Source organism: Zonotrichia leucophrys, chromosome 3 (assembly GCF_028769735.1).
Source record: "Zonotrichia leucophrys gambelii isolate GWCS_2022_RI chromosome 3, RI_Zleu_2.0, whole genome shotgun sequence".
Classification (NCBI taxonomy): domain Eukaryota; kingdom Metazoa; phylum Chordata; class Aves; order Passeriformes; family Passerellidae; genus Zonotrichia; species Zonotrichia leucophrys.
In genome coordinates, this window is record NC_088172.1 from 99,223,551 (window position 1) to 99,250,299 (window position 26,749).

Consider the following 26,749-nt stretch of genomic DNA (forward strand, 5'->3'; position numbering starts at 1 on the left):
TATATAATATATTATATATTATATTATCACTAATTATTACTATTAATATTATATAAATATAATTAATATTATATAAAGACATAATAATATATTTCTATAAATATATGATATATAAATATATAATAAAAATAAAATTATCACAGGGTGAAAATGTAGATTTTTAGGATTTTTGGTATGGGGGTTATGGGGACAAGATGGAGGAACTTGGTCGTGTTCAGCCTTTCTTCTTCTTCTTCTTCTTCTTCTTCTTCTTCTTCTTCTTCTTCTTCTTCTTCTCCATTTTCTGCAGTGATGTTGGCACTTTGAGATTGGTTTAGAGTAGAAGTGCCCTGTCTAACACAGGTGATAGGTGTTGGGAATTAAGAGTAAATATTATATATTTGCACTTTGTAGTTTGTAGTATAAAAGGACGACACCACCCTGGGGGCGGTCAGAGTGCTCATGGCTGCCTTGCTGCCAGATCTCGGCTGGGCAGAAAGAAAATTTTATAGATGAGAATTAATAAACAACTTCAAGACCAAAAAGTGAGGAGCTCTGACTCTTTCTTCAGCTGCATGGGCTGAGACAGAGACATCCTGCACATCTCTGGGCTGCAATGAGCAACCAAAATCCGAGACTGGAGAGTTTGGGCCACCTGTGTTCTGGGGTGAAGTGCCATTCCCAAACCCATGAGATATCAAATGGGATTTTTGCTGTGGATTCTTGGTGTCTCTCACTGGTCAGAGTGACCCTGAGGAAAGTTAGGAAGTCTCTTTTCCCAGCCCGGTGCATGAAGGAGTCAGAGCTCTTCATTTCTCAGTCTAAAGGTTGTTTATTGCTCCTTATCTATAAAATTCTTTCTCCTGTCCAGCTGAGATTCACTCAGCAAGACAGTCAGAGGCAATCTGCCCACCCTCAGGGCAGTGTTATCTTTTTATACTAAAAACTACCTGTAAATTATTTACAGTAACTTCCCAATACCTATCACCTATGTTAGCCAGTGAGCTTCTACCTTAAACCAATCCAAAAGTGCCACCATCACAGCAGAAGATGGAGGCCAAGAAGAAGAAGGAGAAATGCTGGACATGCCCAGATTCCTCCATCTTGGGACCCTGAGCCCCCATTCTAAAAACCCCAAAAATCTATTTTTTCACTCTGTGATAAATTCACTATCATTCTACTCAAACTTTCATGGCTTGTAATTCTTCATACAAGGTTGGTGATTGTTTTATCCAAGGGCTAAATCAGAGGCACGGGGGGCTTGGGCTCCGTGCCAGGGTCTCTGAGCCCCCTGGGCAGGGTCTGGAGTTCTCCAGAGGGATTCCCTGGGTTCTGGCAGTGGTGTGGGCTTTGAGTTCCCCCCTCATTCCTGTGTTCAGCCCTTTCCCCAGGGCCCAGCTCGGCCTGGGCTGGGATCTCTCCGCGAGCGTTTCCTCAGGAAGCGCTTTGCAGGGATGGGGCGGAAATTCTTTGTCTGCGCTTCCTCCTTCTCTTCCTGCTCCCCCCGTCCTGCAGCCACGTGTGCTGCCTGCTCCAGCAGCCTTGGCCTCCCATGCCTGCTGGTTTATGCTTTCCAAAGGATGGGAAGGGCTGGAATTTGGTTGCCACTCACCATGGAGTGGCTGGTGCAGCACAGGGGATTCTCCAGGCTGATCCATCCTTCCCAAAGGCTGGGATGGCCCTTGCCCTGCTGGATGTCCACCCAATTCAGGTGCTGGGAGAGCAGGATGGGTTTGTGTGAGCCTTCTTCTTCTCATTCGGGATAAATGGCTTTATTCCCTCACATAACAGGATGTGGGAGCTGCCAAAAATCCCGGTGTTTTCTGACAGCGTTGTCAGCAGCTGTTCCTGGGTGCTCCTGCCCACGAAAGGACATCAATTTCCGTGGTGAAAAGTGAATTTCTGCTACACAGAATGTGCCTGTGCAGGGAGGAGGCCAATGGTCGTGCCTGCAGTTTGGATTTGTGGTCCTTGATCCAGAAATTCCCACTGTGGCAGGAGAGATGCTGATGGGATGAGGGCCAGCCCAGCTTGCAAGAGGGATGGGATGGGATGGGATGGGATGGGATGGGATGGGATGGGATGGGATGGGATGGGATGGGATGGGATGGGATGGGATGGGATGGGATGGCCCCATGGCAAAGGGATCTCACTGTGGCTTGGAAATCCCTGGACAAGCTCAGCTCCCTGTTCCATTCCCCCAGCAGTGCCCATGAATGTGCTGTCTCGCACAGGGATTGCTCAGGTGTTATTTTGGAGCTTGGTGTTATTTTGGAGCTTCAAAGTTTTCAGCTGGATTTTTTTTCCCCCCTAAGCATTTTTCCAGCACCTGCAGCCTCTGCAGTTCTGTGGTTCAGGCCAGGAGCTGCTGAGACTCTGCTGGCAGCCAAAAGAGCCCATGGGCAGATTAGCCCTGCCCTGGCCAGGTGTTTCTGTGATCCAGGATCATTTCCCATCTCTGTGATTCCTGATCATTTCCCATCTCTGTTATCCGTGTGCCACACCAGGGAAATCCAAGGGATGTTACGGGCTGTGAAAGATTCCAATTTGTTTTTAAAATTTTAAAAGTTTAATAGTAATAGAATGGTTATAAAAATAGTAATATAATCTGTAATAATAATAAGTAATAATTTGGAAAATTTGGATTAGGACAATATGAGACAATACAAACAAAGGATTAAGGACAGGCCAGGTACCTTTTTCTGGGCAAAATAAGTCCGGAAAAAGCATACGTTAACAGAGGATTAACCCTTAAAAGCAACAGCCTGTTGCATATTCATACACCTCATCCATGATGCATAAATTCCATTCAAACACAGGATTCTGTCTGGTCAGTGTCAGCTCCTTCCTCTGAATCCTGACAGCATCTTCAGGGCTGAATGAGGCAGGAAGAAATTAATTTCTTCTGATAATGGAGCAATAAATTCCCTTTCTCTGAAAGATTTTGGTGTCCTGTGGCTGCTGCCTCAGTGAGAGTACCTCATTCCTTCCTTTAAAAGCATCCCATATACACAGTTTCTATTTTAACATTATGTTATAACCCTAAACTATATTTAACACACTACTTAAGAAAATTGATACAGCATAACTTTCTAACACAACACATATAATATTCATTTCAATATTTGCAAAAAGCCAATCATAAAATACACATATGTTTTTTCACACAGGGGAATGGGGATTGATAAACTACAACACCAGGAGTGGAAATCTGCTGACTTCTCCCACCTGAGCTCCCCACAGACCCCGTGGGGCTCCCATCCCATCTCTGCATCCCACAAAGAGCCCATTCCCTGTCCCAGAGCATCACAGCACGGCAGGGATGCCCGGGATCTCCTGCTGACCCCGGGCTGGTCCTGCTGGGAGCCTGATACCCAAATCCCAATTCTGTGACCACAGCCCCCTCTAATGGCCCGATCCCAGCAGCTCCCGGAGCGATGCCTGAGCGACGGACAGACAGAGCAGCCATGGACAGACAGACAGCCATGGACAGACAGACATCCCAAGGACAGACAGACAGCGGCCCATGTTCACCCCAGCCTGGCCACCTCTCCCGGCTGCTGCAGGGGCTGGGGCTCCCATGGAATCCCAGGCTCTGCTCCTTCCCAGCCCTTTCCAGCCGGGAAAATGGGGAATTGCCAGCACGCCCAGGGGCGGCCCTGGGGCACAGGGCTGGGCCAAGCACCCTCTGCTCCTGTGGAACCTGCTCTGACACCCCAGTGGCCACAGAAATGTCCCCTGGTGGTTTCCAGCTGGATTCCAGTGCTGTCAGAGGCTGGGGAGCAAAAAGCCATGAGGAATCAGCCAGGCCAGCAGCTGCTCCAGGGTGCTTTGGTTTTGGTTTCTTTTTTATTTACACACACCTTCAAATATTGCTGTTGACTCCAACTCGGCTCCCAGTGCCAGATGCGGCTGATCTTGTCCTCTGGAGCCAAACTGTGGTGTTGGGATGATCCAGCAGCAGGCTGGAGCTCCTGGATGCTCTGCTGTGCCCAGTGAGGTGGGCAAGCCCCCTGTGCTGCCCTGGGCAGGCTCCAGTCCTGTTACCCACCTGTGGCACCCTGTGAGCACCCACAGCCCGGCCTGGGTGGGCTTGGCTGGGAATTTGTGCTGACCCTCACAGGGAAATGAGGAGGATGGAGGCCCAGCAGGAGCCAGGCTGCAGCTCCTCACCTTGGAAACAGCCTGGGGTTGAAGGCAGGATCAGGATTTTTCCAACGTGGCTGACAGAAATGCTCCTGAGGCTGGGCAAAGCTCCTCTGTACAACCCACACCCCTTCCAGGGCTGTGGGCATTTCCCTCCACCTCCCAACTCCTCCATGCCTGAGGTTGTGCCCTGGTCCCTGAGACCCTCCTGCTGCATAAGTCTGAGTGGGGATGGTGATTTTGGCGCCTTTTGGGAGCCCTGGGGGGCAGGAGGGCATTGACAACAAGGTGGCATCATCAGGAATTGTCCCTTTGGCTCTGGAGCGGGCACCGTGGTGGGAGCAAGCCCCAGCTCTCCCACAGCAACATTATCCCACAAAAGCCCAAAAATGCAGGAATCCAACAGCTGGAGCCTCTGGATATTTGGTTTTTTCCCCAATTTTCAGTCTTTGCCCTTCCCTTGGCATGGCTGGGGCTGGCCAGGCTGGCACCACCAGCTTGGGGTGGTCCTGCCAGTGCCTCCCTGTTCCTCCAGGGTTTTCCTTGGCTTTGTGGCCTCTGCAAACCCCACCAGCCAGGCTGGAAGGGAAACCTGGCCCATCTCCCCCTGGGCTGGCTCCAGGGGAGCAGAAAGTGCCTCTTTGTGGGGTCCCTTTGGCTGGAGTCCCCCCAGCCCCTGCTTATCCAGTACCCAAAACCTACCTGTAAAAATTGATTTTGGCACAAGAGCCCCAGGGAGAGCGTTTGAAATATTGTCAGCAGGCTTTGGGAAAACAGGATTTACTCATCCAGGGGAAAATCACCCAGCCAGGCTGAGCAACCTGCTCAGACCTACTCAGCACAGCTTCGTCTCCAGATCTATCTCAGATCTAGCTCTATCTCTGTCTCTATCTCTATCTCTGTCTCTGTCTCTATATCTCTATCATCTCTATCTCTATCTGTATCTCATCTCTATAATCTACTCTATCTCCAGATCTATCTCAGCTCTATCTCCATCTCACTCTATCACAGCTTTATCTGCAGAAGGTGCCTGCACAAGGATTTGGCTTCTCCTCGTTGCTGCCCCACCTGGGGTCACCCAGTTCACCCCACCTCAGGTTCCTGCAGGTTTTTGGGTCCCCAATCCCCTCTGAGGGACACCTCAGGCCAAAGGGGACATTTGTGGGCTGTGGCTGGCTGGGGCAGGGGTGGTTTGTGTGCTGGGATGGAGCTCAGCCCTGGGGCACAGCCTGGGGAGCAGCTGATTCTGCCTCCTGCCTTGTTCTTCCCATCTCCAGGCCTGCATGGAGTCCCTTCCCCCTGGGCATGGAGCAATCCAAGCTTTAGTGTCACTTTCTTCTCTTTTAAACACTAAAAACCTCTGTTCTCTTCAAGCCAGAGCCAAACTCAACAAGCATCCAGCAAAAATCTCTGCCAGGTGCTCTGGGCTCACTCTGTGACCCTGTTTGGCTGCCCTGACACAGGTTGCAAATAATTTCCCAAAATTTTGCACAGCTGAGATGGGATTTGAGAACTTTGGGGATTTGCAACCAAACCACTGCAATGGGCAGGAGGATCTGAGGTGGGTTATATGAGGAAGGAGACTCCAGAATGTCCATGCAGGTCTGGAAAGGACACCTGGGTGACACCTGGGTGACAGCTGGGTCACAGCTGGCTGCTCAGTGGCACAGGAAGGCTCTGAGTGCCACAGGGACAGGCAGAGGAGCCCATGCCCAGCCTGTGCCCAGCCCTGTAATTTGTGCTGTGAGATAATTTGTGCTTGTATGAAAATGTATATGAAATAAAGTTGTGAATAAAATTGTGCGTGTAACAAAAACCCTCCGCGGTGTCTCTTTGACTGTGGCTACCGAGGATCGTATTTTCAGTCACGAAAATTATTATTATTATTATTATTATTATTATTATTATTATTATTATCATTATTATTATTTTACTACTTTGTTCAATATTAAAATAAAATAAAAGCTATTATTATTTATTAAAATTAAAAGTATTATTATTTTAATAATAAATAAAACAAAATTTCTTCTTCTTCTTCTTAATAATTTGGCTTTCTTTCTTTATTAATAATTTTTTTCTTTGTTTTATATTACCTGTAATAGTCCCTAGTGACCAGAGTGACCCCAAAGGCTGCATCCAGCTGCTCCAAACCACAGCCTCCCATCTGTGACTGGCACAGCACATGGCAGAAAGTGCCCAAGGGGACAGGCAAGGACAATGGCACAGAGCAGACAAGTGGCTTCATTAGGAAGTTGTTTTGAGCTCACTGCTTCTCCTTCTGGAGAGCAGAGCCAAGGAAGACCCTGCCTTGCTGGCTCTCACCAAAGTGCCTCCCAGTGTTGGGAATTTAGCAGCTAGAGAATGGAAAATTACAAAACTGTGGCTAATTCCAAGTCCTGCACCTGTAAGATAGCGTGTCCTTGGGGCCTAGCTATAGTAGGATAACAAACAGTGAGAGAGACATGAGAAAAGAGAGATGTAACCCCTAAGGAATGAGGAAGAGTTCATGGTATAGTTTAACCAATAGATTGCTTGGCTTACAGAATATTCATAAGCTTATTATTTGCTGTGTAAGTGTTTGATACTTTTTTCAATAGACTGGGACCTGAAGGACCTGAGGGACCGGGACCGGACCGGACCTGAGGGCCTGTGATGAACCATATGGTGTCCTGGTCCCCTTCCTTTGACATCCCAGAACCTGTTCTGATGCTGTTTTCTCCCTGGGATCAGCTTTTCTCCAAGGACCAGAGCATCCAGAGCTGAGCTGTGCCAAGCTGGTGATGCTGTGTCACCTGGTGCCACTGCAGTGACTCTGTTCATCACACAAAGTGCTGGCAGTAACTCCTGTGGGAGGGAGCTGCCCAAAGTGAGCCGTGAGGAGCACAGGGCTTCCCTTCTAACTGGGGAAAGGGGAGTTTATTCATGCATGACAGGTAAAATAGGCTGCTGTAATTGCTTTGGTTTTCGATGCCCTTGCACATTTTGTGTGGAATTAGCTTGCAGCACTCCCAGACTGTGGTACACTGAACTTCTCAGGATCTTGCTCTAATAGCACAGCACTTGCTTTGTTCTCTCTGAAGAGAATTCTGCTCTCCAGGTGAGCTCTGGGGCCAAATTAGGGCACATCCTGGCCTCAGCTCCACGCTAAGCTGCTCACCAGCACCAGCAGCTAAGCAGTAAAAAGTGATGGACACAAACCTCAGCATAACTTGCCTTTTTGTCTCTAGCTCCTTGCTTTTCTTCTTGTTCACTCTAAACCGTGCATGGTCCTGTCTTGCCCTCCAGGGGAGGGATTTCAGGACACTTTTGGAGGAGAGAGCTTACAGGTTTCAGCTGCCCACATCCAACCCCTTCTGCTACCCACAGAAAACCCAAAGAGACACTGCAGCTCAGGCTGGGCTCTCCCAGGACTGAGAGATGGTCCAGAGACATTCCTGGGCAGAGCCCCTGACCACAGTGTGCACCTCTGGACATGGGAGAGATGATGACAAGCTTATCTCAGCTCCAGAGCCACACACAGCAACGCCAAGGTTTGGAAATTAATGAAAAGTCAACAGCATTACAGATAAATGTCTTTTAATTAGGATTAAATACTATCTCAAGGTATCTTGAAATCGCACTTGTACTGTACTATCAACAGCCAGAGGCAATAAAAAAAAAGTCTGAAAATGTAGAAGTTCTAGCATCCAACACATGACAGTAAGTGCTGCCATTTAAAGCAACAAACACCGCTCCCAAGAACATATTCTTAAAGGAAGAAGTTGTAACATTTTTGTATGGACAAAAAAATAAAAAAGTAATTTGAAGACCAGAAGAAATATATTAGTGCCTGCCTTTTTAAAAGGTTTTTTTTTTGTTGTTTTTCTTTTTTTTTTTTTACATTAAATACAGTTTTCTTTAAAAGCAAGGTACTTTCTAAATTCATGGTTTATATACTGTATGTACACAAGAGCAGAACATTGTACAGTGTTTTTGGATTAAGCAGCACTAACTAGCTGTAAGCTGGTAAGGTGTTGCTGACCCAAAAAGCAAGATGACAAGTTAAGCACTCTAGGAGAAGCATCTCCATGGTTGGTATGAGCAAAGGAAAGTATCATGTATGTACAAAGTGACCGTTCACACAAACCCTGCCAGCCCAGCATCATCTGCCATGGAACTGCTCATGCTGCAGCTGATCAGAGGGAGCCTGACTGCCAGAGCTGCTCTGAGACACAAAGCAACCCTTGATTTCCCCCCAGTAACAAGGTGCATCACCCATGCACAGAGCACTTGCACAAATTATTATTGCAACAGGCAGCCCTGGGCTCTGGGCAGAGGATTCTCACTGCAGCCTCAAGCCAAGGGACACCTGCACTGCTTTCTCACTTTAGGAAAATACCAAATGCCCCAACAAACCACGTGAAACTGAGGTTAAAGCTACCTTAAGGATCTGTGTGTGCACCTGGCCTTTCTGCCCACAGCTACAAGTTAAAGCAGAAAGTTTGCACCCCACTATCACCAGGTCAGACTAAAAAGGAGTGGCAGTGATTTCCATCATTAGTGCAACATTAACTCCTGTACTCTGTCAAAGTGACTGACTGCTCTCCAGGTGCACAACACGTGTATTCTGGTCTTACAAAACTGGTTTCAAGTTGGTAGCCTTGAAGTTTTTTTAGTCTACCCCACTAAAACCCCATTAAACTCAGGAGCAGTCTGTGTCCTGTTCAAAGCTAACTGCATCAAAATACGACTTTTATTTTAGGGTTATCAGTGGGGCAGAGATGAAGGTTCTTCTTGTTACACATACTTTTGAACATCATTCAGCTTAAGCCTTCAGAAGAGGTTGTTTGCTGTACTTTCAGGATGCTGTTCATCCCTGCCTTACACACTACACTGCTTTAAGGAACTGGATGTTTCTTCTTTGATGAGGACAGAAGTGAGACAACTTGTTTCTAAACTGCATAAACTCAAAGTTTCAAGTTTTAATGGTGTAAAAAAATCTGACATTCAATTACAGTTAAGAGAAAACTTGCTACACAGCAAACTGCATCCAAATCTACCAGTTACTGATGGGACCTTAAAATTAACCATCAACGAGTTATTCAAGGCATCCAGACCTGGAAACATCAGATCACCCAGCCAGTGAGCCAGCAACTCCCTCCCCCTTTTTCATGAGGCTTTATCAAGTGCAATGGATGTGACCTCAGCACTGGAGCCAATGGCTCCAATCCCCAAAAAAGGTTAGGGAGATCCTGTGTTAAGCCCAATGCAATATGCATTAGTGTCATGGAGCAGGAAGATCCCGGTGTCTACTTGTTAAAAGTTCACACAAACCATACAGATACAGACAGGATGAAACACAGACTCAAAAGGATCCATTATGCTTGAAGAAAATTCCAAATAAAACGACATCTTCTGCACAGCCCAGCCTCAGACACAGCCACACCTTTATCTAGTATAATAAACTCTGTAGTAAACTGTTTTTGACCTCCATAGAGAGTAGGAGTTGTCAAATTTAAGAAGATAAACTCCTCTCCCTGGGTACTGGTGGCTGCCAGCATACACTTCTTCGTGACAGTCTCGTCTGTACACAGGCACTATTTCATCTAGCTGAGGCTTGTTGGCATTCTTTTTGGCTTTTTCTTCACTGCTAGTATTTTCTGCAAGGGAAAAAAAAGAGGTGTCAGTGAACATGGGTGGGTGCTTTATGAAGGCAAGTCAGACTAATCTCCAGGGGACAAAGCCCTCTTTGTCAGTTCAGGAATGAGAGGAGTCACAGGGATTCAAACCAGGGCTGGGAATGAAGCACCCAGAAGCAGGAAAAACAGCATGATCACTTTATCATGATTTTATCAGTTTGATATCAAAACTCAGCACACCCACCTCCCCAGCCCAGCCAGGTCAGTTTGTGGAGATGCCAAACTCCAGTTTTCAGTACCACAATCACCCACCACTGATGTGCCATTACTTGGCAGTAATCCCCAAAAGCCACTGCTTCCTAGGTCAGGGCAGCTCATTCCAAGCAATCACTGCTCATTTCATAACATTTTTGTGATGCTGGACTCCTCCACAGGCAAAGGCTGTGACCTGTGGCTCAGCCACTGGCAGGACCTGCTCTCTGAGGGTGTTTTGCTGCAGCCTCAAGGAAGCTTCCTCCCTAAAACACCTCCTGAACAGCAGGACAGGATTGCTCCCAAGGTTTCAGAGTGCACATCCACTGTGCTCTGTCCCACCATGGGCTTCAGCTGACTCAGGAAAAGGATTTCCCCAGCCTCAGCTGCTTTGGGTCTGTGAGTTATTGCAGAACTGCAGTTGCTGCTCAAAATTGAAACAAGATGGAAGCCAGGGAAAGCAGGAGATTCCATAAGACCATCAGAGGGGGTTCCCCTCACAGCAGCAAAGCCTGACAGTTTACAGACATTAGCATGCTTACCTTCCTCTTCCTCCTCATCATCACTGGACTCGCTGACATGCACACTGACTGCAGTATTAGGGGAGTCTGTCCATTCAAAATACACCCCAAAACCAATGTCATAATTGTCTGTAGCAAACTCCCAAAAGAGGTAGGACCCCTCCTCATGGGTTGGGACTCTGACTGTGACCACTTCTCCTCGGCCCACGGTGATCACAGAGTCTGCATCCTGGCGGATTTTCTCCTTGAAGTCTTTGATCTGGGGTCGTGTCCACATGGATGGGGCAGCAATCACTGGGACAGAGTCTGGAGACAGGAGGGGAAATTCTCCAGTTAGGCTTTGCTGCAGTTATTTATGCTGCACCCTTAAGTGTGTGCCTGAGCAGCACTTGTGGGCCCCAAGCATTAAAGTTGCTTCTTCTGTTAAAAAAAAATAACCTGGAAGCAAGTTTCAGCTCTGAAAGGATGCATGAACCAGTGCAAATTTATTTACAACACTACTAAATGCTACCAATTCACCCATCCAGCACATTTAAAGCAACACTGTTTATGCACAAAAGCCTCAGGAGGTAAATGCACTGCTACAGGTGACAGGTACAGAATCCTTCACTGTAACCATCTTTAAACAGCTCTGACCCACATCAAGTAAATCTGAGCATATTTCTGCCCAAAACAGCTTTGTGCTAGAACTTTTATCCCCTTTCCTTCAAGCCTAGAGTGACAGGAGGTTCTGGATCCCATCAACTTTGCTGAAATGCTTTTGCTGCTTCCTCTTTCCCTCCCCTCCCAAAGCTGAGCTTTGCCTGTGCAATATTATCCTCCCATCAGAGACAGCAGCCCCAGCAATCAAACCCAGCTTTTCCATAGGCAAATGAAGCCAAACAAAGAACCACAGTAACCCTACTTAAGACACCTGAACCCTAAGAAAGGCTTTTGCTGTTTATTTTTCATTCAGAAATTCAGCTAGTCCCACCTTTTGGTCCATTCTCCAGTGCTTCTTCCAAAACCTCTGGATCCAACTCCTTTTCAGGGCTGTCTGCATGAGCACTGGCCTGCCCATTAATGGATGGGGTGTCCCCTGGGGCAGGGCTGTTCACCTTTGATGCAGTAGTCAGGGGTGTCCCTGTTGCTGCCACCACTGCATCCTGCTGCTTCTGTAAAGCTGCCTAAAACAACAGGAATTTAAGTCAAGCACAACCAAACCATCCCAAGATGCCAGTTTTATACTTTCCAGCAGAAGATATAAAGACAATTTAACCCTTTGACCCAAAAGCAGCACACATTAAGCAGTTACATCTGCTCAGTCCCAAGGGATGGGAAATCACTTGGTTCTAGGCTGGTGGATACAACCTGAACAAAATAAAATTCAACTTTCAAATGAATTATGGTACACACAAACTCTTGCACTTAACTATGGAAGTTTTTCATTGCTATAACATTTCTATCTAAGTTGGAAGTGTGATTTGTTTGCTGGTTTTTTTTTTCTTTTGTTGGGTTTTTTGTTTGTTTTGGTTTGGGTTTTTGGGGTTTTTTTTTGTTTTTTTTGCTGGCTGGAAGGGTTCCATCCAGCCTGAGCTCATCCAGGTCTAAAAAGAGCTGACTATTGTAGGTCTATGAGCTACTTGCCAATTTATGAATCAAACAGAGAACTCCCTTGAGCAACCTCCCTGACCCTTGTTGCCTGCCCAGAGAGACAACACAGGCTTTTTTTTTTTGGGACAGGGAAAATATGTGACAGTGGCACTCTAAAGGATAACCTAATCATGACAAGATTTTGATGAGCAAATGGAATATAGGCATCCTGCAGGAATATGAGGACAATATAGAAAAAAATCTGTAAGCAGAACAGCACTTCCCAACTGCACTAACAGATCCCAGTGCACCTGACTCACAGGCATCCCAATAAAGTATTCCTCAGAGGTGTCACAGAAGCTGCAGGAGGGAAGCCCAAAGAGTAATTATAACAGTAAAGAAAGTCTCTGCCTGTCCTGCACCACCTCAGCTCCATCCAGCTGTGGTTTGGCTTAGAGGGGAGCTATAAAGATCACCCAGTTCCACACCCCTGCCATGGGAATGGGCACTTTCCACCAGACCAGGCTGCTCAAAGCTCCATAAACCTGTCCATGAACCCTTCCTGGGATGAGGGGCATTGCTGAACTTCATGAGGCCCACATGGCTCCCTTCCTTGGACATTACTGAGGGCATCAGCCTCCACAAAATACAAATAACCTAAATCAGTTACTGAACTGTGGGTCTTTAGCTCAAGTACGGAGCTCAGGCTGTCCTCCCACCCAAACCAGGAGCAGCTTTTTGCAGGCAAGCACCTTCACCAGGTATCAGTATGTGTTGCAGTCAGGCAGCAGGAGCAGGAGGAGAGAGAAGTCAGCACTGCTCAGGCTGGCAGGGAGAAGCAACCTCCAAGCCAGCAGTGCTGCAAATGCACTGATCTTCAGGAGAGTCACATGAAGAAGTCTGTTTATGGTATTAATTTTTTTTTTTAATTTTGTTTAGGATTTTTCTCTTGGGAAGCTGAGAAGCTCTAGAGAAAAAAACCCCCACTTTTTATCTCATTTGTTTTTTCTTGTGTTGTGTTCAAGTGCAAAATGTGTTTAGAAATTGTTTGCCTACAGGTAATTGTTTAATTAGTTTTTAGTGTGAGTTGTTTTAACTCATTAACTGTAAGTTATTTGTACTGTAAGTATTAACTGCAAGTTATTAGTTATTATTAGTTATTAATTGTTAGTAATTAGTACTAAGCTGTATTAGGATTCTAAAAAGAGTTACAAGTTTTCATTATTATCTTTTTAGCATTCAGTATTTTTTTGTATTCTTTAGTATAGTATTTTTTTATAAAATATAGTATTATAAGGTAATAAATTAACCTTCTAAAAACAGAGTCAAATGCATCATTCCTGCCTTTGTTGGGGCATTCCTTGCAAATGCAATATCTGCTCATGCTCAGAGGCACTGGTGTGTCATTAAATTACACACACACATCACCAACTCTGCAGCAGAGCAGCTCACATTTCATCTCTAATAATTGCATTGAACCAAGTCATTAGTAAAGAATGCTTAGTGCTTTCTTAATTAACAGCTGCTTCAGAAAACTACTCCAAAAGATGAAACAAATGAAGGGGCTTTGGTGTTTGAACCTGAAGCAGCATTAGTCACTAGCAGGGGAGCTCTCCCTGTGGCAATTATCTTTCCAAGGGGATAACAGCAGGCAAGTTAATGTATCCCAGGGACAGCCTGAGACATAGAGCCCAGGTTTCCCAGGGACAGCCTAGGACACAGCCCACATTCCCCAGTGACACAAAGCCCAGGTTCCCCAGTGACATAGAGCCCACATTTCCCAGTGACAGCCTGGGACACAGAGTCCACAATTTCCAGTGACAGCCTGGGGGACACAGAGCCCAAATTTCCCAGTGACAGAGAGCCCAGGTTCCCCAGTCACAGACTAGGACACAGAGCCCAGGTTCTCAGTGACAGCCTGGGACACAGACCCCACGTTCCCCAGGGACAGCCTGGGACACAAAGCCCATGTTCCTTTCCCCAGTGACACAAAGCCCAGGTTCCCAGTGACAACCTGGAACACAGAGCCCAGGTTCCCAGGGACATAGAGCCCACATTTCCCAGTGACAGTCTGAAACACAGTGCCCAGGTTCCCAGTGACAGCCTGGGTGACAGAGCCCACATTTTCCAGTGACAGCCTGGGACACAGGGCCCACATTCCCCAGTGACACAGAGCCCACGTTCCCAGTGACAGCCTGGGACACAGAGCCCACATTTCCCAGTGACACAGAGCCCAGGTTCCCCAGTGACAGTCTGGGACATGGAGCCCAGGTTCCCCAATGACAGCCTGGGACACAGAGTCCACAATTTCCAGTGACAGCCTGGGTGACACAGAGCCCACATTTCCCAGTGACAGTCTGGGACACAGAGCCCACATTTCCCAGTGACAGAGAGCCCAGGTTCCCCAGTCACAGCCTAGGACATAGAGCCCATGTTCCCAGTGACAACCTGGAACACAGACCCCACGTTCCCCAGGGACAGCCTGGGACACAAAGCCCACGTTCCCTTCCCCAGTGACACAAAGCCCAGGTTCCCAGTGACAACCTGGAACACAGAGCCCAGGTTCCCAGGGACATAGAGCCCACATTTCCCAGTGACAGTCTGAAACACAGTGCCCAGGTTCCCAGGGACAGCCTAGGACACAAAGCCCACGTTCCCAGTGACACAGAGCCCACGTTCCCAGTGACAGCCTGGGACACAAAGCCCAGGTTCCCAGGGGACATAGAGCCCACATTTCCCAGTGACAGTCTGAAACACAGTGCCCATGTTTCCCATTGACACAAAGCCCACATTTTCCAGTGACAGCCTGGGACATGGAGCCCACATTTTCCAGTGACACAGAGTCCAGGCTCCCCAGGGACAGCCTGGGACACAAAGCCCAAAATTCCCAGTGACAGCCTGGGTGACAGAGCCCACATTTTCCAGTGACAGCCTGGGACACAGAGCCCACATTCCCCAGTGACACAGAGCCCAGGTTCCCAGGGACAACCTGGAACACAGTGCCCTGGTTCCCAGTGACAGCTTGGGTGACAGAGCCCACATTTCCCAGTGACAGAAAGCCCAGGTTCCCCAGTCACAGCCTAGGACATAGAGCCCAGGTTCTCAGTGACAACCTGGGACACAGACCCCATGTTCCCCAGGGACAGCCTGGGACACAAAGCCCACGTTCCCAGTGACACAGAGCCCACGCTCCCAGGGACACAAAGCCCAGCCATACCTGCTGCTGTGCCAGCTGCACCTGGTAGAGCTGCTGCATGTACTGCTGGTAGTGCTGCTCCTGGAGCTGGCGGATGAGGAGCTGCTGCTGCTCGAAGTTGCCGGGGTACTGCTGTGCCGCGTACTGCTGGAACTGCACGGCCGTCTGCGAGTTCAGCGCTGCCATGATCTGCTGCCTGCACAGCACAGGGAGCACAGACCTTACCAACAGCTCAGCACGGGGAATCCCTGCACTGAGCTGCCTCTCAGGCCACTCACAGCTCTGAATTCCAGTCTGCAAAACCCAGTTAAAATGAATCTACGTAATGGACTGGAACCCAGAACTAAGGCAGATGTGTGAGCTTTGCCTAAAAATACACTGAGAGAAACGTTTTCTACCCATTGTTTGGAAACATCAAATGTTAAAACAACCACAATAATCTCAATCTGCAGTCTGATAAAGAGGTAGTGCTACACAAAACCCACATGACTAAATTTATCAAACAAAGCAAGGGAAAAAACCCACATATGCTTTTTGCAGAAACCATCCTTCCAGCAGAGCTCCTAGAAATATTGGTAGGAATATGTCACAGACGTCTTTTCATGAAAATCTTTTCGTTAGGATTTTTCCTGCTGAAGCTGAGAAGTTTCAGCAACAAAGTGTAAACAATGGTTATCTGCTGCTGTGGAATGCAACAGGTGGATCTGTGATTGGTCTCCTGTGGATGTTTAGATTCATTGACCACTCACAGCAGAGCTGGGTCTCACTCTCTGCTGAGACACAGATCTTTGTTATCCATGCTTTTCTATTCTTAGCTTAGCTAGCCTTCTGAGAACTTTCCTTCTATTTCTTTTTAGCATAGTTATAATGTAGTATATATATCATAAAATAATAAATCAAGCCTTCTGAACATGAAGTCAACATTCTCGTCTCTCTCTTCATCCTGCAACCCTTGTGACCACTGTCACAGGAATAAATCTGCTTCACCAATGCTTTTTGGTAAATCTATGAAAAACACACCACATAGCTATCTTAGTTTTACTGGTCAGTATGCAAACAAGCATGAAAAACATGACTGACAGTGGATTAATTCAGGAAGAACAACAAAAAAATGCTGCCAGATGGGACATCTGCATCTCCAGAAAACTCAACTGCTGAAACTTCAGGAGGAACACATGGGTTACATACACCCAGGCTGTTCTTCTCCTCTCTCCAAAGAACTAGCAGAAATCCTATGGCTAAATGACAAGATAGATCAAGGGCCTGTCTCATGTTACATCCATGAGTGACCAGCTATCAGTGTTTCAGAGGAAGGAAGAAGCATCGCACAACTGCAAGAAAAATTCTTTCCTTCTCACTCTTCTTCCATCCCCAAAAACCATGTTCTAAAGCATCAATATTAGACTGGTGTAATATCCCAAAGAGCAGGATTTACAGCTTTTCAGCAAACTATGACCAGTTTAGATACACTTGGTACCCACATTCCTTTTCTGTCTAAACTCTTTATCTCTGTAACCTGCTATGACCACTTCATACACAGCTCCCATTCATGTGAAAAACCCTCTCAACTTCAAGGCATACCACACTTGTTGTCACTTAGCACTGTGCAACACTTTCTATTGTATGAATAAATTTATGTCTGTCTCTTACACTCCTCTGGCTCTCACCACGTTAAACAAGCAGCAAAACTTGTGGTTTAATTATTTGCTCCCTTCTCAAACCCACTACACAGCAAGCATTGGCTCTACTTCAGAGACACCCCCTGCAAAGCCATTTTTATGGTGGAAAATAGCTGACTGATGTGGAACAGCTTTACCATTCTCTTAAATATTACATGTGCAAAGCCAGATCTGTGTTTCCAGCATCTGGGTGTGATGGGAACAATGAAATATAATCAGAACTGTATATTCCAATTGTCTCCAATGCAAGGCAGCTATTTTCTTTTAAGTGTTGTTTCCACTACTCACTTCTGCTGCTCCATGCGAAGCCGTTCCTCCTCTATTCTCCTCCTCTCCTCCTCTTCCCTCCTCAGCCTCTCCTCCTCTTCCCTCCTCCGTTTTTCTTCTTCCTTCTGTAACCGCTCCCGCTCCTCCTCCTCACGCCGCCTCCGCTCTTCCTCTTCTCTCCTGCAACACCCCCTCAGTGAGCCATTCCAGCACTCCCACAGTCCCAGGATGAGTTATTTCCAACCTTTTGCCTGCCCAGTGAGGCTTTTTGTCTGGTACCATCTCCTCACACTTAAACTTGGCTTGGAGAAGTGTCTTACTGGACACACACACAAAAAAATCAGATTATTGCAGAGTTTTATTGAACTCAGCAGCACGACAAGGGTAAATTCTGTGCTAAATTTGATATTCATGCTAACCTGTTACTATGCCACCCGTACTGCAAAAAAAAATTGCCTGGAAGCTTTAAACACATTTTCCAAGCTTTCATACATGTTCAATAATGATGTGGATACTATGGTTTAATAGTAGCAACAATAAGGCAGCGTTTATCAAGCTGCTAACCCATATTAGAAGAGAAGTTTAAAATTGACAATATTCTCTGTATATTTAGTCCACAGACATATTGGGACAGACATTTTGTGAAGCATTTCTTCTTAAGCAGATGACAGTATCAACAAAATTCTTAGAACTCCTAAAAACCACCCATTACTGGCAAAGTAAAAAAGCTTTAAGAGATCAAATGGTACCACAGCCACCTACATTTCAAGCATTTCCCTTCCCAAGGCAACTCCAACCTCAGCTAGCTGTGGTACAGTCTGCAGGCCAAGAGTTACACACTCCATAGCTGCCAACACCAAAGCACCCAAATGTTACCTTTTCTTTTCTTGCTCTTCTTTCTCTATCTTGTGGGAAGTGACATACGTTGAGAACAAGTGGCAGCACCTATGTAGGAGCTTGACAAATTCTGTCATAGCTTTTTGCTTTGACATGTTTCCAAGGGCAGCCCATTCCTTCCTGAGAGAGAGAATTCAGCTGAAATAACAGACTCAACTCTTTTTAAGCCAGTAGTGAGCGCTGACAACCCAGCAAATAAAAAAAGTTGGAAGACCAGGAACCAAACATTATCATTTGCAGTTTCAGAGAACCAACAACTTCTTCCCAAAGACAGTAAAATGTTCTCTTCTGCCTGCACAATGTTCTCTTTTCTTCTCTTCCAAATAGACATAACTCAGCTCTTACATGAAATTTCATACATCCCATCAACCCTACTTTAAATTCTGAGCTTTGTCCAAAAACTTCCCAGCTCCAAGTGAACCTGAAGTAGTTTTTTAATCTCCTTCCACTCTAGTTTGTAGAAAAAAAAGCATGCATTTTCCTGAATGAACAAACATGGTAACAGCTATTGATTACAGCACTTCAGATGGTTGAAAGAAACAGCCTTGCTCTTTCTAAGAAAAGCTGCATCCCTTTGTGTAAAAGCAGTGCACTGGGTCCACCTCAGAAAAACCACTGCTGTCTTGCACATTGCCTCCACTCCAGAACACTCAAAAGAGCAACAATGAACATGAGAAGTGCAGCCTGAGCTGCAAGCAACACCAGACACATACCTGAGACTCCCCAGGTCTCATAAAAGATTTACTCAGGGTTTGAATGCAGCAGGTTTTAATTTTCTGACCTCAGAAATTAGCTTTGGTGTTAGGACAAGCTGTCATGAATGCTTCTACCACTGGCAAAACCTTGGCCTGCTGTAGCCATGGTGTGGGGTTTGGATGAAGCATGGGCCTGCACATTAATGCATTATGAGAACCTGACTGCCAGCAGAGCAGCTCCTAGTGTGGTTGAAAAAGAAATAAAAATCACCCAATAATCTTCTGTTAGTTCCTGTACTGAACTGTGACTCACACTTCTTGCACGTATTTGAAGAGGCCACTTTCACTTTCCACTTGAGATAACCCACACACTTGTAGAAATTGGATGATGTTGTCTCCTCACAGGAAAAGCAGAGTTAAGACCAACAAAAGCTCCAGCCCTTTTACCTTCTATCATTCCCCAGCACATCAAAGAATCCAACTTCAGGGCAAGTGTCAGGGTTGTAAGGTCCCAGCAGAACCTGCTTGTGCAGTGCCACCAGTTTGAGCTTTTCTTCATATGTTGGGTGAAAGGCTTTGCCATCTTTTTCTGCAAGGAAAAAAAAAAGAAAGAAATTTTCACTGTTCTGATTAATTAAACACAGAATATGAATGAATAGGTGGCATAACCATTACCATAATTTCCACCATAAAAACAGAGAGAAAAAAAAAAAGTTGAGTCACAAAGGGTTAGACAAATTAAGTCAGTTCTATTTAAAACATAGATCTGTCCAGAAGAAACACATCTACTTCAGCTAATGAAAACTTCAGTGTGGAGTGCTTTGCATCCCACTATCTCCAGTCAGTCATCACACAGATATTTACATTAATTTGTTGAACATCACACCATATGGATCTAGAATCTCCAAAATATTTAAAAACCTCAACAGAATTCAAATGTGTCTGCCAAGTCTACTCTGGTGTGCATAGGAAGGATCTCCACAAAGAAAGATGTGATGTTAGCTTTATAAACTGCTCTCCTTTCATGCTCCTCACATTGATGAAAGCAGAACAACCAAGGGTGAAGGCAAGGAGAGCTGCAGAGAGGAGAAATTAAGAGTCAAGGAGAGTTTTCCTTGGCCAAGGCAGCTGGAACAGCCCCTCACAGGAAAAGCCTTGCAGCTGACTCCATCAGCTCCAACACATACAGTGAACTCTGACAACAAGAAGGCAACATAAGCCTGAAAATTCCAGTGGCTCCACAGGAACATCCTCTGAAGCATTCCCAGTTGGATCCCAGCATGCTTTTACTGGTAAGAAGATAGTTGCATTGATTTAAAATGGTATGTGAATCAGTCAGCTAGGACTTACCTCAACACATTGAAACTGTCAAAACAAATCAAAGAAACAGGCATTGCTGTGTGTGACTACACTGCTCATTAAGAAAAAAGACATTTTTCTCAAGCAGGAAAACAAATAAACAAGCACCATCTCCTTTTGGAAGGAGAAATGAGGAAGCTGCTCCAGAGGTAAAAGATAGGTAATTCCCATGACTGCACTGCTCTCCATGCAGCTGGGAGCTGGGGACAAAGCTGCCACTCATTCCCAGCTCTCCTTCAGAGCAAGGTGCTCACAGCCCCAAACTGAACAGCCCACACCTAAATTTCAGGCTGACACATCCTGCAAAATTGCTTGGCTGGCACTTGTGAACAGCTACTAACAGGAAAAGAAGTGAATCTTACAACTAGAGAGGAAGGAAAATATCCCTACTACAGTACTGAAAAACTCAGAGCAAACACTTCTGGAAATCAGAAACAATCCCAGTGGGAAAGTGCTTGCAGGTCACAGCAAGACATTCTATTTTTGCCAGGCAAAGTTCAGGACATTGCTGGACTTCCTCAGCTGAAACATCAAAAGGAACTACTACATGCATGCCATTTATTTGGAATAAATCACATAAACCACAATCAAATGATTAGAAAAGCAAATATTTAATTACTTATTATCCATTCCTAGAAGTCCACATCACTGTTGCAGAATTTCAAGTATTTGCTCTTGTCCCAGTGTCACACGACCTTGCAGCAAACAGAACTGCCAGCTTCAGAAAAAGAAGCATTTCTCCCCAGAAATATCTACTTCCAAAAATATCTGGTGGGGTAGAAAAGAGGGAGGATATAAAAACTGAACCAGAGTTGACTCAGTGCAGAAAATGAAAGGACAAGAGGCAGCTGACACAAACTGAAGTATAAGAAATGCCACTTAAGCATTTTTATGGGGTTTTGTTTTGCCTGTTTGCTTGAAGTTGTTGGCGTTTCTTTAATGCTGTTGTTTTTTGTTTTTTAAACTGAAGAGTGATTGAGCACTGGAACTGAAAGCCCTGGGAAGTTTTTAAGCCTTCATGATTGAAGATGTCCAAGACCCAAGTGTCTGAAGCCTGAACTGAAAAGGAGGGCTAAATCTGACAATCCCCAGCAGTCCCTTCCCACTCCAAGTCTATGATCCTCCAGGGATTCAAATCACCACATTCTGGTGAGCTTTCAGCTCCTACTCTCAGGCCTACCAAAGAGCCCTTTGGCTTTTCCTCAACTCTTCACACTTTACACTCAACCCAGAATTTGCTTATTAGGTAACCAGCACAACCATTAGCCCAAATAAACAGAACTACTTTGAAATAATACTTAATATCCTGGGGCATCCTGCTACAAAGCAAGCCAATTACAAAGGTACTGCACTGAAACTCTGCCAGGCTTCTGAGCAAAGCATGATTCTCAAGGGGGTCCCTACAGCACAGTTAACTTTTCACAACCTGTGTACCTACATCTGTCTGGCAAAACACACAGCTATTTGCTGTACTCAACTGCTACCTAAGCCACTTAACATCATCAGTGTTTGAACTCACTCCTGAGGAGAGTTAGAGTGAAAAAACCTTCATTTCCCATGCAACACACAGCACATCTGCATTTTCACAGAACAGACAAGTCAGACCTCATGCCCTAATTACTGTGAGAAGACAAAATCTGCATTTACAAAGAATGGCGACCCAAGGGGAGAACAACAAACAAGCTAAATTAAGAGAGGGGGAAAAGACAGAGGAGAAAAACACAAGACAAGCTTTCAGTGACTTGTAGCTCAGAAAAAAATTATCAGAAAAACACTTGCAGCCAGTCAGACAGTGAAGTTAAGTTTCACACTAACTATTTTTCAGTTGAACTCTACAGCATAAACCACACTGTATAATCAGCCCAAAGCTCAGGAATTGTTGGTGTTTAACTGAACCAGAGGACCAGAATTCATCTGCAGAGTCAAATATGCCAAAAAGAGCATTAGTGTGTCTAGACAAGCAGAAGTGCCAAATGTATCCAAGCATCCGTGAAGGCGCCATTTGAGCAGGCATTACCCACACACCTCGCACAGCTGGGGGAAGTGCAGGAACATCAAAGAGCTCCAGGGAACACACTGAGAAATCCATAACACAGCAGCTGCACAGCCTTCCCTGTGCCACTGGGATCCCTGACCCAACCAGGCCAGGAAGATGCTCACTTTGCAAGCACAACAGCAAGATGAAGCTGTCAGTAGCAATGTGAGGGGTTTATGTCACTGTGTTATTGACATGGATTGATAAAAGCTCACAAATTTAGACACAAAGGAGTTTAAGAAATATGCTTAAGAGATTGCATTGTGTAAGACACTGTTACTGCTCCAGAACTTCAGATTTTTTCCTCCATTAGAAACACAGCACACCATGCTGCACCTTCACTCCAACTTCACCCACTCTAAATGCCTAATTCCACTGGAACAGCATTGAGTCATCCAGAAGCAGCTAAAAAACAATTTGTGAAGAGTGATTTTTCACCTCACAGCTTTTAAAAGCAGAAGTCACATATGTTAATTCTATTCATTTGCAACGTTTTAATGAGCTGGACCAAAGCTGAGAAGTGTGAGGACTGAAGTGCTGCCTGCAGAGCCCAGTTCACCCTTACACTCCTAATCCTCCCCTCCTGAAAGTGTGTCCTGCCTCCACAGAAGAATTACTGACTGGCCCTTCCAATTAAATATGATCAAAGCTCAACTTCACAAAAGTAGATACTTTATAGGGGTTTTCATGTTCTTGACAACAAGAGCCTGCTTAACTTACGAATTACAATCATACCATCAAATCAGTGCTCAAAAAAAGAGGTCAAACAATTAATTGAGAAAGATGTTCTGCTGAGGCTGAAGATGCATTCTTGTTAGGATAAGAGGAAATAACCTAGAGCAGTCAAAGAAAATTAGAGTACTTAACATTCCAGGAGAGCTTTTAGATACCAAAATGATACGGTTTGTGTACTGCCTGCTCAGATGTGCTGCACTGCAAATCACTTTAGACAGTGCACGAACACTTCAGGGACTGCCATGTATTGAAGGTTGGGAGCAGTGGTATTTCAATGACAGGATGTGGAAAACAACAGAGCCAGGCTGATCCTGGGAGAGATTTGCTGGCAGAGCTATGCAAGCCACCCTGTCCTGCTTCAGGAGAGAGCTTGAACAGGTTACCTTCACCGGCATAACCTGTACCAGCCCAGCAAGCAGAGGAAGCCACCAGAGACACTTGTGCTGTGCCAGGTGCCCCAGGGCTCACAATTACAGGCAAAGAAATGTACAGTGACTGCAACATGACTGTTCTCCACTGTACACTGCATCCAGCAGCTTCTTAATGGCAGCCAAAATGCTGCTTGACCTGCACGAGGCTTAACAGAGCAGGAAGGGAAAGAGTGCAGAAGGGAAAGGAGGCTCTTGTTTCCCACAGAAAAATGGACTGGAACACTGTTACCGTCTATTTTCCATGCCTCTGTTATTCTGAAAAGATCCCTTCACAAGCCATTATGAATCTTAAAAAAAAGAAAAGGAAAGAAAAAAGATAGTGCACATCTCCTGCACAGCCTAAGGCCTGACAGCTGAAGCGACCCAGGGTCGAGCACTTTAGAATTGTCTTTATCAGAGACAGAATAAAGTGGCTTTAGAGTCTCTTTAATATCCTAGCCTAGTTTCTGTTGTGTTTTGCTCACTGTTTATACACACTCTCACCCTGCCTTGTCTCAGCAACTCTGTCACCTGCAGTGTGCCACCACCGGCAGTCACTGTAATAAGCAAACTCAAAATATTTTGATCAGATTCAACTTCTCTGGGACAAAAATACCCAAGAGTTACAGACAACTCAGGCTGCACACTGAAGCAGAAAAAAATCTGCTTAACTACCAGCATAGTTTTTATAAGAATGGTCAGAACAAGATCTCAGCAGTGACCTGTTAATTTGGGCCACCCTTCAGACAGATCAGTTTTCTCCTGAAGCACAGGAGGAATCCCTGTTTGCTCCTTGGCATGCACAGGGCTGCTAACCAGGCGTGCCCACTCCCACAGTTGTTCTGACAGCATGAAAATAATTTGGAAACGAGACCACTTATTTTTGGAGCTGTGCAGATATAGAACGAGCTGGCAGAATCAGTAACCCAAGTATTGCAAGCTCCTGTAGCTCCCCATCAGATCTATAAATAAAAATCTTTGTGTTATGTCACTTTTAGGGAAAAAATCTACAGATGAAATGATGGGCAATGACTTTGTGTGAGTTACTCCAGCCACAAGAATAGAGAAACAAGATTTTCACTGGAAAGAATGAGAACACAATTGAATGGGGAAAATTATCATCTCATGAGCACAACCATGACTTACAAGAAATTGCAGAAGGTTAAAAAAGGAGCGGGAGTAAGCTGAAACATGTGGATATTAAGTTTTGATTAAAAAGAACAGCAACAACAACAAAAAAATCATTGCTAAGAGAGCACAAGGGAAGGAACTGGAACCTACACACAAGTAACACCCCACAGACTTCATCATCAGAGAGGAGATAAAGCCAGAACATAAATTCTGTTAAAACATGATAAAATAGATAGAGGTTATTGCTACATAGCAACAATATAGATAAAGTCACTCACAGCATGTAACTTTTGCACTGTAAACACAAGCTCACACTCTAAAAACAGGCTCCCATAGAATATTCAACCCAAGACAGAAAAAGACCACAGCTGACCAAGACAAGGAATTTGCTGCTGCACAGTCATTTCTTTCTGCATCATTAAACACAACCAGAACTCTTGTAAGCAACTTCTTTTACAGAAAGAAGACACTGAGTACAATGCTTCCACAATCTGATAAGCTCTGATACAGGAGGAAAAAAGATAAGATCTTATGACCCCCTCATGTTTTTTACAGCTTAAAAAATAACGCCTCTGTATATTAGCATGCTAACAAAATAACTACTTTGTGGAAGGGCATCAGAATAGAGTCAAAGAACCAGGGCTTAAGAAAACTGCTTAGAGCCTTACATGCTCCTAACAACTACCAGGTGCAGGATGTGAAGAAAGAGAGCTTTGTCCTTCCAGCAGTGCTCCCACCTGCCAGCAGTGCTTGCCCTTAGCAGAGGCAGCCTCCTTGGGAGGTCACCTAACAACTGACTGCCACAAGACCGACCTTTCCAAGTGCACAGCTCGCCTTCCCTAGGGCAGGCATCAGGCTGCACTCCCTGCTCCACCTGGAGCAGTGCCTGCCTGGAAGCCACAGGAGTGACACAGTGCAGTGAGCAGAGAGAGCTCTGCCCTCAAAATATGCTCAGGGTAGTGAGCACAGCTCTGCCCTCAAAACCCCACAGTCTACCTCTCCCTCCACAGTAAAGGAGTGTGGCAAGGTATGCCCATCTTCCGACAGAAGCGAACCTGGCTACTGGGATCCCAGCAAAAGCACTCCAGGTCTACACCCGGAGTATTTCACAGCTGCCTGCTGGGTTTGGCACACAGAATCACAGAATCACTTAAGCTGGAAAACACCTCTGAGACCATCGAGTCCAGCTTGTGACCCAACATCACTGTGCCAACCAGACCATGGCACTGAGTGCCACATCCACTCTTTCCTTGAACACCTCCATGGACGGTGACTCCACCGCCTCCTGGGCAGCGCATTCCAATGTCCAATCGCCCTTTTTGAGCAGAAATTCTTCGTGACATTCAACCTGAACCTCCCCCAGCACGGCTCAGGACTGTGTCCTCTGGTCCTGGAGCAGCACAGCCAGCCAGGAGCTGGCACACTGAGGAGAGAGCACGGCACCTCCGGCCGCGATCCGGGCCGGCAGCGGGCACGGCACCGCTCACGGCGAGCGCTCCTCGCCCACCTCCGAGAGCTTTCCCTTGCCGTGGCACCGGCACGGAGCTCCATCGCTCTGGTTCCAGACGGGGTGCCGCACACCCACCCCCGGCCGTGCCACACCGCGGCCCGGGGCAGCGTCTGCTCCCGCCCCGGCTCCCGCCCCGCATCAGGCAGGGACACGCTGCTCTCGGGGCACCCGGGGCTCGGCCTGACCCCGCAGGGCGATGCCGCCCGAGGCTCCCCGGTGCCGGTGGCTGCCCCGGTTGCGGGCGGGCGGTGCGGGCCGGGCTCACCTTTGAAGAAGCGCAGCGCCAGCCCGTAGAGCTCCTCCAGCGCGAAGCCCCAGCGCCGCTCCAGGCTCAGCGCCGCCTCCTCCGCCGCCTCGCCGCCGGCCTCCGCCGCGCCCGGGGAGCCGGGGCCCGCTCGGCCCCGCCCCGCCGCCGGCTCGCCCGGCGCCGGCCGCGCTTCGCAGGGCGGCACCTCGGCGTTGGGGCTCAGCGTCAGCCCGTCCACCGAGACCTCGAGCCGGTCCGAGCTCAGCACCGCCGCCATCCTCCTCCTCCACCGCCTCCCACCCGCCCTCCGCCTCCTGCTCCGCTGCGGCGGCCACGTCCCGACTTCCCGTCCCCTCCGACCCGGATCTTCCGGGCCCGTCCGCGGCCCCGCCCCGCGGCAGGCACCGGGGCTGGCTCGTCCCCTCCTCTACCCTCCCCTCAGGGGCACTGCCTGCTCCGGGTTCGGGGTTGCCGCCCCCCGGCAGTCCCGGGGCCGTGAG

At 46.7% G+C, this 26,749-nt stretch overlaps 1 protein-coding gene across 2 annotated transcripts; it reads right to left on the reverse strand.

Moving 5' to 3' along the window:
- Nucleotides 1-7,686: 7,686 nt before the first annotated feature.
- On the reverse strand, nucleotides 7,687-26,582 carry ACBD3 (acyl-CoA binding domain containing 3). 2 transcript variants are annotated; one of them, XM_064709501.1, is made up of 8 exons: nucleotides 26,268-26,582; nucleotides 19,270-19,411; nucleotides 18,107-18,247; nucleotides 17,252-17,410; nucleotides 15,306-15,480; nucleotides 11,490-11,682; nucleotides 10,538-10,822; nucleotides 7,687-9,764 (listed from the first exon to the last, which is right to left on the reverse strand). In XM_064709501.1, exons 1-8 carry the CDS (start codon nucleotides 26,524-26,526, stop codon nucleotides 9,553-9,555), a joined length of 1,566 nt encoding a protein of 521 aa, XP_064565571.1. In that variant the 5' UTR covers nucleotides 26,527-26,582; the 3' UTR covers nucleotides 7,687-9,552. The 2 variants fall into 2 exon arrangements, with proteins under 2 accessions (XP_064565571.1, XP_064565573.1); XM_064709503.1 differs by lacking the exon at nucleotides 26,268-26,582 and adding an exon at nucleotides 26,000-26,182.
- Between the last annotated feature and the right edge of the window lie 167 nt (nucleotides 26,583-26,749).